This window comes from Panthera leo, chromosome B3, assembly GCF_018350215.1.
Source record: "Panthera leo isolate Ple1 chromosome B3, P.leo_Ple1_pat1.1, whole genome shotgun sequence".
Classification (NCBI taxonomy): Eukaryota; Metazoa; Chordata; class Mammalia; order Carnivora; family Felidae; genus Panthera; species Panthera leo.
In genome coordinates this window covers 45,954,718-45,969,067 of record NC_056684.1, presented here as the reverse complement: position 1 = coordinate 45,969,067, position 14,350 = coordinate 45,954,718, and the positions used below count along the sequence as shown (strand labels likewise).

Sequence of the window (14,350 nt, the reverse complement as noted above, 5' to 3'; positions counted from 1 at the left end):
ATGCACTCTAGACTTCCTGGGGATCACAAAACCTTGTCAGGCCCACTGCTCCTTGTGCTGATCCTGGTTTTGCCATCCTACAGAGGAAGAAAGCTTCCCTTCTCTCCTTCAGAATATACTGTTGTCTAGACTTTGCCTAAATGTTCTTCTATCCTTCAACTACCCCCCCCGACCCCCCGCCCCGCCAGCCACCACCCCTCCAGCCATGTGCTACCCCTCACACCAATCTGCCGAGCTGAAAGCAACTGGCTTCTAATCCCTTAGTTACTTTAAGTGCAGCCTAGGCCAGCAGGATAAAATACCACTGAGAGAAACCTGAAGATATTATAGCTTCAGAGTGAAGATAATATGCACAATTTTTATTCTTTTCCATATAAATTGACATTTAAGAAATCTGCTTCATGCATCCAACAAATGTATACTGAATCCTTACCATATGCTAAGCCTTGTGACAACACTGCTTCTTTGTTGTTCAAGTTTCACAAGTGATAGCTATGTAGCCTATTCCACTAGGCAATGAAGACCTTAGAGGTCCAGATCCACCCTCCATTTCAACAGATGAGGATGACAAGGTAGAAAATCTCTATTATAAGCCTTTCAAAAAGGAGTACTAACACTGCAGAGACTGAAAAAAATGGTTCCCACACTTTAGCATGCACCATCATCACCTGTTGACTCAGTGGATCCGGGGTAAGGTCTGATAATCTGCAGTTCTGTCAAGTTCCCAGATGTTGATGCTGCTGGTCAGCATTTTGAGATCCACTGCTCCAGATTAGGGGTTGGCAAACATTTCCTCTAAAAGGCCAGATAAATATTTTAAATTTGAGAAGCCAGTCTCTGTTGCAACTACTCGAAGTGCAAAAGCAGCCACAGACAATGTATAAGTGAATGGGTGTGGCCGTGTTCTAATAAATCATTATTTATGGACACTGAAATTTGAATTTCATATCATTTTCAATGGAATATTTCAATAATATCTTTTCATTTTTTCAACTACTTAAAAATGTGAAACCATTCTTAGCTTGTGAGGTATACAAAAGCAGGCAGTGGGCTAGATTTGGCTAATGAAACATAGTTTGCCAACCCCTGGTTTCTAGATCAATGGTTGGTGCTCAATCCTGGCTCTTCACCAGAAATAGCTCAGAAGCTTTTAAAAGACCCAGATACTTAAGCCCCATCCTGTGAGATTCTGAATTAGTCTAAGCCCTAAGTAATGAACAACCAGGAATAAGAATTACTGATCTTGACCACTATTCTTCCAAGTGACTTCTATTGATATTTAGGGTTTAATAAGCCTTATGAATGAATAAAGGTTTCTTGGGTCAGCTAAGTTTGAAAAATGAAATTTAAAGACTTTTTACTGTAAGACTTCCCATGATATTATCATAAATATCTAAGAGGATACTACAGTATGCAATATTTTCCAGATTCATTGGACCATCAAATCCATGGATGTAGAATTCTATGAAGCACTTGGGAAACACTGGCCTAAATCTTTCATAAAGAATAACAGATACTTAATATGCAGGTTCATAAAGCTACAGCAAAATCTGAGAGCAGAAATTAATTTAAAAATGAGAAATACAGGGGCGCCTGGGTGGCTCAGTCGGTTGAGTATCCGACTTTGGCTCAGGTCATGATCTCGTGGTTTGTGAGTTTAAGCCCTGCGTTGAGCTCTGTGCTGACAGCTCAGAGCCTGGAGCCTGCTTCAGATTCTGTGTCTCACTCTCTCTCTGCCCCTCCCCTGTTCTGTGTCTCTCTCAAAAATAAATAAAACATTAAAAAAAGAGAGAGAAATACAACTGATTCTTTTTTTTTTTCTTAATTTTTTTAATGTTTATTTATTTTTGAGAGACAGAGAGACAGACATAGTGTGAGCGGGGAAGGAGCAAAGAGAGAGGGAGAAACAGAAACAGAAGCAGGCTCCAGGCTCTGAGCTGTGAGCACAGAGCCCGATGCAGGGCTCGAACCCACAAACCGTAAGATAATGACCTGAGCTGAAGTTGAACGTTTAAAAGTGACTGAGCCACCCAGGGGCCCCCGAAATAACAACCAATTCTTATCAGAATAATAACAAAAAAGAAGAACTTCTGGGGCACCTGGGTGGCTGAGTTGGTTGAGAGTCTGACTCTTGATTTTGGCTCAGGTCATGATCTCATGGCTGGGAGATCGAGCCTTTCGTCAGGCTCCATGCTGAGTGAGGAGCCTGCTTAAGATTCTCTCTCTCTCGATTTTAAAAAACAACCTAAAATTGCCTGATTAAACAGTTTCACAAGACAAGAAAAGACTTCAATTTATCGTAACAAGCATTTCACTAAATCCTCAAATCTAAATATGAAAAAAGCTTTTTTTTTTTTAAGTTTTTAATTTTGAGAGAGAGAAAGAGAGAGGATGTACAACCTGGGGAAGGGCAGAGAGAGAGACAGAAAGAAACAGAGAGAGACAGAGAGAGAGAGAGAGAGAGAGAGAGAGAGAGAGAATCCCAAGTAGGCTCTGTGTTGTCAGTACAGAGCCCAACACAGGGCTTAATCTCACGAACCATGAGATCATGACCTGAGCCAAAATCAAGAGTCAGACGGGCACTCACCTGACTGAGCCACCCAGGTGCCCCTAAATATGAAAAAAAGGTTTTAAAAATACTTTTGAGAGATCACTTCCATCAAACATTTTTAAAATAGGAATGAATGAGCTTTTGAAATGCTAAATAAAATGAGTCAAAATTGAGATAATGGAGGAAAGTAAAAAAGTATTATTTTTAGATATGATTCACTACCTGGAAAACCTAAAATACCTGGTACAACATATACTCAGTAGAACATAACTCTGAGATCTCCATTATCCGATTACTTTTTAAAATACATTGTCCTCTACAGTAGACAAGTATACCACATCTCAACTTGTTCTTACTAGAGATAATCAAGGGGGGGGGGGGGGGGGGGAGAAGTGGATCCAAATTGAAAAGAGGGAAGTAAAGAGCTAAGAAAGGCAAGCTACTTGAAGTCACAGAACTGACAAATGCCAGAGGATGATACGAATCCTTGCATAGTTCCCAAGCCTGCACTCTCCATTTTGCCACAATGCCAAAGGCAACATTAGCTTAATGGATATTTTTTGAACACTTATTATGCACAAAGCACAGGAATACAAAAATGAGTAACATATCATGTTTTAAAGAGACCTAAGTTAAATAAATTGACCCATTTTTTGGTTTAAAACCTAGGTCTCCTAAGGAGTGCCTGGCTGGCTCAGTCAGTAGAGTATGCAACACTTCATCTTGGGGTAGTGAATTCAAGCCCCACATTGGGCATGAGGCTTAATTTAAAAAAAAAAAAAAAAAAAAAGTAAAGTATTCTCTAAAAATAGATAAAACCTAGGCTTCCTAAATTCAGATTCAGTGATTCTCCTACCTTATAACCCCTATACGTCTAAAAATTGTATATTCTAACACACAAAGTATAGTATTATTCTTCCTGTGTATAATAAATGCCATTTTAATGTTAGAGATAATTCCAAAGTTTTTATTACAAATGTTATTACAAGAGTACCAAAAAGGATCACAACCCACAAATGACTTTCGTGTGTGTGTTTACTTTTAAGGCATCCTCAGTGCTGCATGCACACAAAAAATGTAAGAAAACAATTTGGGAATGGGGGAAGGGAGAAGAGGCTGAGTTCTAAGTCAATTTCCAAACCAAACTCCTTCAATTCAGATATATATATACACACACACACACACACGTTTATATATATACATGTTTATATATATACATGTTTATATATATATATAAATATATACTATAGTAGAAAATACACAAGTGATATATGAGTCAAAATTTACTGATATTTTAATGTAATCACTTAGAAATGTGAATATTCAAGTGACTTTAGACAGTCATTCTCAGCAGTCTTTTAAGAAAATTTCAGGTAATTCAACATCTGTACAGCTTGGAGAAATGTGGGCTTAAAAATAATAAAGTTCAGTGGATTTATGCTAGATGAACATCTATATTCATTAACAAATCTGCAAAAGGCTCGGTATCACATCTTAACTGTTCAACATTTCTGATCACTGACAAGATAAAGACCAAGAAATTATACTGAAACAGCAAAAAAAACCTTCAGAAAATCACCAATTTCCCTTTCATTTCTCCCATTCCATAAAGTAGAAGCCAAAGCTGGCTATCCGTCATTCTGAGACAAGGGAGAAATATAAAAAGCAAGCAAGGCTTTCCAAAACAACTTGAGAAAAAAATCCCATGAAAATGCTCTAATAATACAGACCAAAGGGAGAAGTAACCCATTCAGGAGAAGAACCAGGGAGCAGAGTAAAATAGAAGGACTCTCATCATCTACCAATTAATCTACAAACAGTATACATGTAGAGATTCTAATCACTTTAAAAGAAAATAATACATGGGGATATTTGAACTTTAAAAATCATTCTTTGGATAAAGTGATTCTGGTATAAACAGGAGAGAAGTGATTTTCTCAAAACATTGGTGACCTCTGGCCAGGTAAAATGATGATAAAACCATTTTAAGATAAGGTTTCTTTACAAATAAAAACTATACTTACCACAATCCATTCAGCAATGTTTTCATAGAGCTCTGGACTAAAAATTGCTTTTTTAAGCCTAGCTAGAGGGCCATCAGCATCTACTAATCTGCATCGCATGAAAACATCACAGTAGCCTCTAAAATCATTGCAGGGGGATCCAGGTTGCAAGGTGATGGTTCGACCAAGGAAGTGCTTGCTCCACTGCAGAGACCCTGTACTGGCACAAGTTGATGGATCCACTGGAAAAGAAGTGCCAAATATAAGTTGAAGGTCAGATTTCCTACCAGGCTAGCTGGGGAGAGAGGGAGGAAAGGAAAAAACTGCCTAAAATCATTACCATGACATGTTATATAGACTTTCATTAGTTAGGCTAGATAACATCACAGGTAATTCGCCTTAAGTATACAACATAGGGGTGTGCGGGTGGCTCAGTCGGCTGAGCGTCCGACTTTGGCTCAGGTTATGATGTCACAGTTCGTGAGTTCGAGTCCAGCATCGGGCTCTCTGCTGTCAGCAAAGGGCCCACTTCTGATCCTCTGTTCGCCTCCCTCTTTGCCCCTTCCCCGCTGGTTCTCTTTCTAGCTCAAAATAAATAAACTTTAAAAAATACATATATAAACAAATAGCCAGCAACTCTTGACTTAGTATGTACCATGGCTTTAAAACCCTCTAACAGTTTTTATACTAATTATTGCCCTAAAGCTGGAAGGTTTTTGTCTAGCCTATCGTTTTTAAAACACTGTAGGGACGATAATACTAGAAATACAATGCTCCGCTACACTTGAAAATTTCCACGGAGGATTGGTTTAGGTGGAAATTATCTGTCCAAACTGGATATCAAACTTTAATCCTTAAAATTTAGGAGAAAAATGGGGTGCCTGGCTGGCTCAGTCAGTAGAGCAAATGACCCTTGATTTTGGGGTCGTGAATTTGAGCCCCACACTGGGGGTAGCGTTTACTTAAAAAAATTTTTTTTTTAGGAAACAATTAGGTTTTGAAACAGATTTTATATTCTTGCATTTTAAAAGCTTACTCTTCTTCATGCAGCAGACATGGCATAATTCCTTATCATCTTTGCCATCAGAACTGGCACAGGTACACTCCTCCAAGCCATACTTCTCACAGATAGAACCTGCACATTGCTGAAAGAAAAATAGAAGACAAATTATTTAATCCCTATACAGTCAAGCCTATAATTCATAGTAATAGACAAATATACACGTCCAATGCTAATATAATTAAATAGAAATAAGAGTGGGGGGGGCAAGCATAGATTAGCATCAGAAACGGATCACATAAACACATCTGAAAAACAGGTAAGTGCAAAAAATACAGGAAATCTTTCAAAGAAATGGCAACTTAAAAAAATCTAAACAAAACAAAAACAGAGAAGAGATTAGATGAGCATCAATTTTACATTGATTATTGCTCCTTTGTAAGAAGAGAAAAATGAAATTTTCCTCATGTACAGGAAAGTGATTATTTAGCCAAGAAAGCTTTAAACACTTCACAGAGAAAATGACCAGAAGAGTTCTTTTATATGGGCTGTTAAAAACTAATTTATAAAGCTCAAAAGCAGTACAAAGTCATGTGCCTAGTCATACAACTACTTTTCTCTAGAGACCATCAAACATATGCAGTGGAAAGACGAAAGGTAAGTCAGTAACTAATTGAATGCCACCAGGCACTTATGCCACATGATACATTCATGGCTTTATGGGGAAACAGACAGGGCTCTTATTGAAACAGGGACTGGGATTAATGGCTGTAACTCTGCAGCTTTAAATAACAAACAATTATTCTGAAAAAGGAGGTTTTATAAAACTAAATAAAAGCTTATAAATCAAATGCTTACCCCATTAATGCACACTTGTGTATGCCTATTACAGTCCGTAAAGTTTGGTTTAGGATCAGAGGCTGGGCACAGAGCTGTGATGCCATTACATATTCCTTCTTTTGCACAGTCTGAATCATCCCGACACTTCTCAGTTTTTGATTTGAATGCACACTGTGCTGTACAACAGGGACCTTGACTTGGGCTAGAATTAACATTGAAGTGTTTAAAGAAAATGACTAGGATATTTCCTATATACATAGATATGGTCCTAATTTTTAAATTGTCAATCTCATCTTTTAAAGGTTAAGTAGGTTACTGGTATAAAACTTCAAATTTTGGACTAAGAGGCTGCTAAATTTCAACATTTATAAGTGTAAATAAAAAAATGACTGTCTTATTTTTACAATCAATGCATACTATATTCAACAGTCTTACTCTACTTGTCTCTAGTGAAATGCTACAATAGGAAATGGATTTAATATTAGGTGAGTTATCAGTGTTTTTCATAGCACATCATACATCGGTCAATTCATCAATTTTTCTCACATTTATATGCTAAAATCAAACTAGGTACACAGACCAACCATTTAAAAAGTCTTGCACAAACAACATTCTATAGCTTATATCTATCACTACCAAAGCAAGTTTGACAAGTAAAATAATCATATGACACTAATGACAAGAATCTATGAAATGCTCATTTTCCTAAATATTTAAAGTTAAGATTCTAAACATACAGATGACAGTCACATTTTTAAGTTAGGAACTAAACAGTGTGTATTCTACTGAGCATCCCTGCATGTCTTTAACACCCACCACACAAGTTACAATTACAAGCAGCTCCATCTGCCAACCACAGCGCACTTACCAATTCTACTCTGGAAAAATAAATAAAACGAAAGCAAATAAAGACAAAGTTTCAAAACCATATGCATCTCTTAATGTCAGTTTTAAATCAGTCCTAAGGGCCTTCAGATGACTGACAGGAGCACGAGCACTACCAGAACCGGCAAGGTACCTGCACTGCTTCCCAGGCTTCAGCTTGCATTTCTTCCCCTCTGGCTGGTTTGCATCATAGCAGCACTCGTCCTTACACTGGTCACTGTAGCCACAGTCACATTCTTCACCTTGCTCTACCATCCCGTTTCCACAAATAGGCTGGCCAGATTCTGAAGACAACAAATAAAACAAAGTAAGCGCTGTATGCACATGTTAATTTGATTTAAAATCCACAGGGGCGCCTGGGTGGCTCAGTCGGTTAAGCGTCCGACTTCAGCTCAGGTCATGATCTCTCGGTCCGTGAGTTCGAGCCCCACGTCGGGCTCTGGGCTGATGGCTCAGAGCCTGGAGCCTGCTTCCGATTCTCTGCCTCCCTCTCTCTCTGCCCCTGCCCCATTCATGCTCTCTCTCTGTCTCAAAAATAGATAAAAACATTAAAAAAAATTCAAAAATTAAAATAAAAAAAATAAAATCCACAAACTCTTCAGAGCCTCATTACAAAGGCAGAAGGGATACTTGATGAATACAAAAAGTAGAAAAAGCCAGGAATCTAGAAATTAGGAGATGTAAATTCAATTCTCACAGTGGCTCAGTCACTAACTAGCAATGTAGCCTTGGGCAAGTCACTTCCTTTTTGTGGGACCTCAGTTTCTAACAGTAAAACGATTTGACATTATGGTCCCCCTGGTCCCCTCAAAGGTTCCTTCTGGGAATGGTAATATTCTATTTAGGCCATGCCACATTCAACTTTACTAAACAAAGACTGCACTATTTACATATTGTGTAATTCACACACAAATATGAATTAAGTTAGTGCTTTATCACCCAGAAAAAATTAAACCTTTTGTATTAACAAAAAATTTCAAACACACATTAGAAGTAGTAAAGGAATAAATACAATGAACTCCCATGTACCACTTAGCTTAAACAACTATCAACAAAATGCTATAAACAATTCCACCTAACATATTTATTTGTTCTTGTAAATACTCCAGGATGAATCTAAGAGGCATTTTTTGTTTCTGTTTTTTAATCTAACCATAATAGCATCATCACATCTAACAAAATTAACAATATGCTTAATAACATCTAATAGCCAATCCATGTTCAATCTCCTCAACTGTCTTTTTACAATTGGTTTATTTAAACCAAGTTCCACACAAGGCTCCTCAACCCCATACCTACTTTTGGTGGATGGTTGATATGTGTCATACGTTTTTTTAATATATAACAGACTCCCTCTGTTTTTTTTATTTTTACACTATTTACTTGTTAAAGAAATTGGATCATTTTGTCTAATGGAATTTCCCACATTGTGTTTGGCTGACTGTATCCTAGCCAACAAATATTTTTTTTAAGCGTATGTTAATTTTGCTCCTCAGCTAGACCCAAGCTCCTTTAGGGAAGAACCACATATTATTTATATCTTTTGTATTCCCACAGAGCCTAGCCATAATGGATCAAATCTTGGCTCATTAAAGTTAGACAGTCTGGTCTAAACATGGTGAATAATTTTAGAAAAAATTTTAGGGTCTTTTAAAGTTCTTTAATTTCGTCAATGGGGCTTAAAATCGAAAGAGGAATGTTGCTATTTTAAGTTCATAAAATCACAGAACTTTAGCATCTGTAGGGAAATGATAAAAATCAAATATCTTCACTTTACTGAAAAGAAAACTAAGTTTCAGAGAGCCTGTGACTTGCTGTAACCACACGCTCCAGTATGGGCAAATAGCAGACCAGACCGAGGATTCTGAGATCTTAAATTTGATGCTCTGCTCTTTCTGCTACATCAAATCAATGTGGGAAACAGTTGTAGCACAACTGTTGTAGTTGTAGGCTTCAAATTGAGAACTGAGTAAATAGAAGGGAACACATCTTAAACACAAGGCATATCTGAATCCAAACTATTCTAGAAAGACTAGCTTTGTATTTGGAAAGTGCATTCTTATCCTTAACCACATCAAATATTAAAGGAAATCTTAGAGCTAACTGAAGTTCTATCCGTCTCTTTCATTTTATACCACCTCTTTTGTTCTCTAAAACTAGAAGCATGCACATGGACATATATACCAAGTAAATAAAAATGATTTTTCTAAGGTCTAGTAATAATCATTTCAGAATTCATGTGACATGTAATTCAGGAAAAAAGGAAAAATGATCAAGTTAGAAAACCTCGGATGCAATATTTACTACACATTGGTTTTTACCTCACACAGAAATATTACCTCAAATAAGCTATAACACATAGGCGGGCAAATTTAATTTAATTTAAATGCAAAAATTATAATATATACATATCTCGTTACAATTTAAGAAATTTTCCTACCATAAGACTTATAAAACAATATCTCATTTTTAAAAGACCACTTCAATCAGAAAGTTTATGGTGAAAACCCGGTTTACAAATGAACAATCTCTGCAGCACTTCTACATTAAGAAGTTTTAGAGAAACTACCAGTGATAACAACAATGGTAACATGAGTGTAATTTTAATATGCCCTTTTAAAACAAATAGAAGGCCTTAAAAGAAAAAGCCAATCAAAATAAGTAACAATTGAAATTTGGACCTGACCAAAATTTTATTTTTCTGGGAATGATTCTGGGAAGAGGATAAAATGACAAGCTACAGAATGGGAAAAAATATTTGCAGGTCAATATCTGACAAAGGACTAGTATCTAGGCTGTGTAAAGAAGTCTTAAAACTCGACGCCTAGGTGGCTGAGCTGGTTAAGCTTCTGACTTCAGTTCAGGTCATGATCTCATGGCTTGTGAGTTTGAGCTGTCAGCACAGAGCCCGCTTCAGGTCCTCTGTCTCCCTCTCTCTCGCCCATTCCCCACTGGTGTTCTCTCTCTCTCTCTCTCTCTCTCTCTCTCTCTCTCTCACACACACACACACACACACAATAAACAAACAAACACACCTAAAAAAAAAAAAAACTCTTAAAACTCAACAGAAAAAAAACCCAATGAGAAATGGCCACGAAACATGGACATTTCACCAAAGAAGATATACAGATGGCAAATAAAGACATGAAAAGATGATCAACATTTTTACTCACCAGAAAAATACAAATACAAAAACCACAACACAATATCACTGTACTATCAGAATGGATAAAATAAAAACAGTAAAAATGCCAAAAGCTGGCAAAGATACAGAGAGATCAGATCACTTATACATTGCTGATAGGAACCTAAACTAATACGTCCACGCTGGAAAACACTTTGAGAGTTCTGCATAAATAAGAGCAAACAATTACTATTTGATCCATTAACTGGATTTGGGGGCATTTATCCCAGAGAAATTAAACCTTTATGTTCACATAAAAAACCTGCACATAAATGTTTATAGCTGCTTTCTGCATAATAGCCAGAAACTGAAGACAGCCCTGACAGCCTTTAACAGGTGAGTGGTTTAGACAAACTGTGGAGCATCCATACCATTGAACACTACTCAGCAATGAAGACAAACTCCTGATACAGATAACAATTTGAATGCATCTTCAGGGAATTATGCTGAGTGAGAAAAAGCCAATCTCAAAAGGTTTACATATTATGTGATTCTATTTATATAACATTTTTGCAGTGACAAAATTTTAGAAATGGAGAATAGTGAGGGAATTAGCAGGACGGAGGGAGGTGTGTCTGCCCTCAGGTAACTTACATCTTGTCAAACAGGACAGGAACCCAAACACACGTAATACAAGGTAGTATATTTAGAATACATTAAATGCCACAAGAGAAGCATAGCAGGTGAATGGACACACAAAATGTGGTATATCCACGTAACGGAATATTATTCAGCCATAAAAAGAATGGCATTCTGATACATGCTACAACTTGAATGAATGCTAAGTGACATAAACCAGATATGGAAGGTCAAATATTGTCTGATCCCACCTACATGAGGTACCTAGAAAAGGCAAATTCAGAGACAGAAAATAGATTAGAAGTTACCAAGAGTTAGGGAGAGAGGGAAGCAGGAATTACTGCTTAGTGATTGCACAATTTCTATTTGGAGGGATGAAAAAGTTTGGAAATGAATAGTGATGATGGTAGCACATCACTGTGAATGTACTTAATGCCACTGAATTATAACTTAAAATTAGTTTAGATACACATTTTGTGTATTTTTTATTTCTATTTATTTTATTTGTATCATACATGTTTTATACCTTTTTTTCTTTACCATTAGAAAACAAGAATTTCATGGCAGCTTTATTCATATTGTCCAAACCTGAAGAGCCCAGGTGTTCATCAATAGAAGAGTGGATGAGTGAAGTGTGATATATTCATACAATGCAAAAGTAAGCAATAAAATAGAACAAAACACTAATGATGAATCTCAAAATATGCTGAATGAAAGCAGCATAAGGCTTTTCTTCCCCCAAAAGGATAAAAACCATATGATTCCACTTATATGAAGTAAAACTAGCAAAATTTCTCTATAGTTAAATAAATCAGAATAATGGTTGCCTATGAGAGTGTCCTGGGGGGAAGAAAATGACCGGGAAGGGAAATGAAAGAACTTTCCGGAGTGACAGAAATATTCTCTATTTTGATAGGTGCTTAGGTTACATAAGTAAATACATTTGTCAAAGCTCATTAAATGGTGGACTTATGGTACAACATTTCACTTATGTTAATTAAAAAGAAAAAAAGAACCACAAAGAATACTGAACTTTAGTCAATTATACAGGCTGAAGTATTTGGGAGTGAAGTACACTTATGTCTACAATCCACTTTACAACAAAAAACATGGACGGAGGGGATGGATAAGTTAATAAACAGTGACAGAGTAAATACAGCAGAGTTGTAATAGTTATTAAATGCAGATGGTAGGTGCATGGGTGTTTCAAATTTTCTGAATGTTTGAAAATATATGTTGGGAAAATATACATACCAACAAAACAGTTGTTTCTCTTCTTCTCAAGAACTTGGCTTATATTTCTAATACTACAGAGTGAGAATTTATTGTTGTTAAGTTTGTCCCCGGATGTTGCTCTTGCATACATGATGTAATTGCCATTTTCTTTTTGTCCTAAATTCTTAGATTCTCCTGGAGTGCACTCTGTTCCAGAATCATGCTGCCAAACAGAATATAGAGTTACATAAACAGGAAGTAAAATAAGGTTTTCGGGTCATCTGACTGAATGTAATTTTCTCACCAGAAGAACAATGGAAGCTTGTGGACTCTCCTGTAAAAAAAGATCCTACAATTGTTTTAGACTGTGAGAAGGAAAACAATTTGCTCTTTTAGGGGTCCTGTCTTAGAAGGGAAGGAAAAATGAGTGCAGGTCTAGCCACAACAATTTATAGCTCTGTAAATAGGGAGTAGAATGGAGGACAAACCATGATAAAGTCTATCAAAAATAAGCTCACCATGCACCACTATGTTTATTGCAGCATTATCTACAATAGCCAAATTATGGAAGCAACCCAAATGTCCACTGACAGATGAATGGATAAAGATGTTGTACATATATACAACGGAATATTATTTAGCAATAAAAAATGAAATCTTGCCATTTGCAACAACATGGATGAAGCTGGAGAGTATAATGCTAAGTGAAGTAAGTCAGTCAGAGAAAGACAAATACCGTATGAATTCACTCATGTGGAATTTAAGAAACAAAAGAAATGAACAAAGAGAGGAGGGAAAGAGAGAGAAAGTGAGAGACAAACCAAGAAACAGACTCTTAACTACAGAGAACAAACTGATAGTTACCAGAGGGGAGGTGGGCAGGGGGGTGTGGATGGAATAGGTGAAGGGGATTAAGAGTACACTTATCACAATGAACACTGAGTAGTGTATGGAAGTGCTGAATCACTGTATTGTCCACCTGAAACTAATATAACAGTGTATGTTAACTCCACTGGAATTAAAATGAAAAACAATAAAAATGAAAAAAAAAAAATAAGCTTGCCTACTTTCAAAACTAGTAACAGGAATATAAACTTAAAATGACTATTCTTTAACATATATGACATTCTTTACTATGACTAGTTCAGAGAAGACAGAGATGGGGAAAAACAGGAAACAAAAGAGAATGGCATGAGGCTAAGTACATACAAGATAGACATCTAAGAGAGTTGACTTATTAACTAAGTACATAAAAAAAGATAAGCAAATGCTATTTTTAAATGAAAATTAAGAAAAGCTAAGAGGTAAAACTAAAACACTGTTTTCAGAATCAAACAGGACACATACATGTATATGTACACAAAATATTTATGGTGTTGGCAAATATTACTGAAGTATCAGATACATACAGAAAAGTGCAAAGTACCAACTATAGTTCCATGAGTTTTCTCAAAGTAAATATTCTTACGTGACCAGCACTGAGATTAACTAACAGAATACTACCAGATCACAGAAGCTTCCCCCTCCTTCCTTCCTCCCCTAGAGGGTATACATTAAAAAAAAAAAAAACAACAAACAAACAAACCAGGGCACCTGGGGGGCTCAGTTGGCTAAGCATCGGACTTCAGCTCAGGGCATGATCTCACAGTTCATGAGTTCGAGCCCCGCATTCGGGCTCTGTGCTGACAGCTCAGAGCCTGGAGCCTGCTTTGGATTCTGTGTCTCCCTCTCTCTCTCCCCCTCCCCTACTCCTGTTCTGTCAGTCTGTCTGTCTCAAAACTAAACAAACACTAAAAAACAAACAAACCTCACAATGCTCCTCAAACAACAATGCAGAACTTGTCAGAAAGGGTGAACATATTTGGGTCCTAGAGTAAAGTTCTTCTATTTAATTAAATTGTCATTTGAATACAATTCTACCCTCCAGAAAGAAAGAATTCCCAAGGGCATTCTGTTTCTTCTTGGAGCCCATCTAAATTACTTTCATTTTCTACTCCCTAATCTGAAGCAACTATTTTTTTTAAGATTTACTATTATTATTATTATTATTATTATTATTATTATTATTTTATGTAAGTCATCTCTACACCCAG

General features: G+C 36.6%; 1 protein-coding gene across 2 annotated transcripts in view; it reads right to left on the bottom strand.

Moving 5' to 3' along the window:
* Positions 1–14,350, bottom strand: part of ADAM10 (ADAM metallopeptidase domain 10) — a 135,638-nt gene that overhangs the window by 10,589 nt on the left and 110,699 nt on the right. For both annotated transcript variants that reach the window (XM_042941897.1, XM_042941898.1), the window contains exons 10-14: positions 12,297–12,480; positions 7,413–7,563; positions 6,413–6,596; positions 5,591–5,699; positions 4,576–4,796 (exon numbers count right to left, since the gene is read on the bottom strand). In XM_042941897.1, the coding sequence (XP_042797831.1) occupies positions 4,576–4,796; positions 5,591–5,699; positions 6,413–6,596; positions 7,413–7,563; positions 12,297–12,480 (849 nt within the window). The remainder of the gene's footprint in view (positions 1–4,575; positions 4,797–5,590; positions 5,700–6,412; positions 6,597–7,412; positions 7,564–12,296; positions 12,481–14,350) is intronic.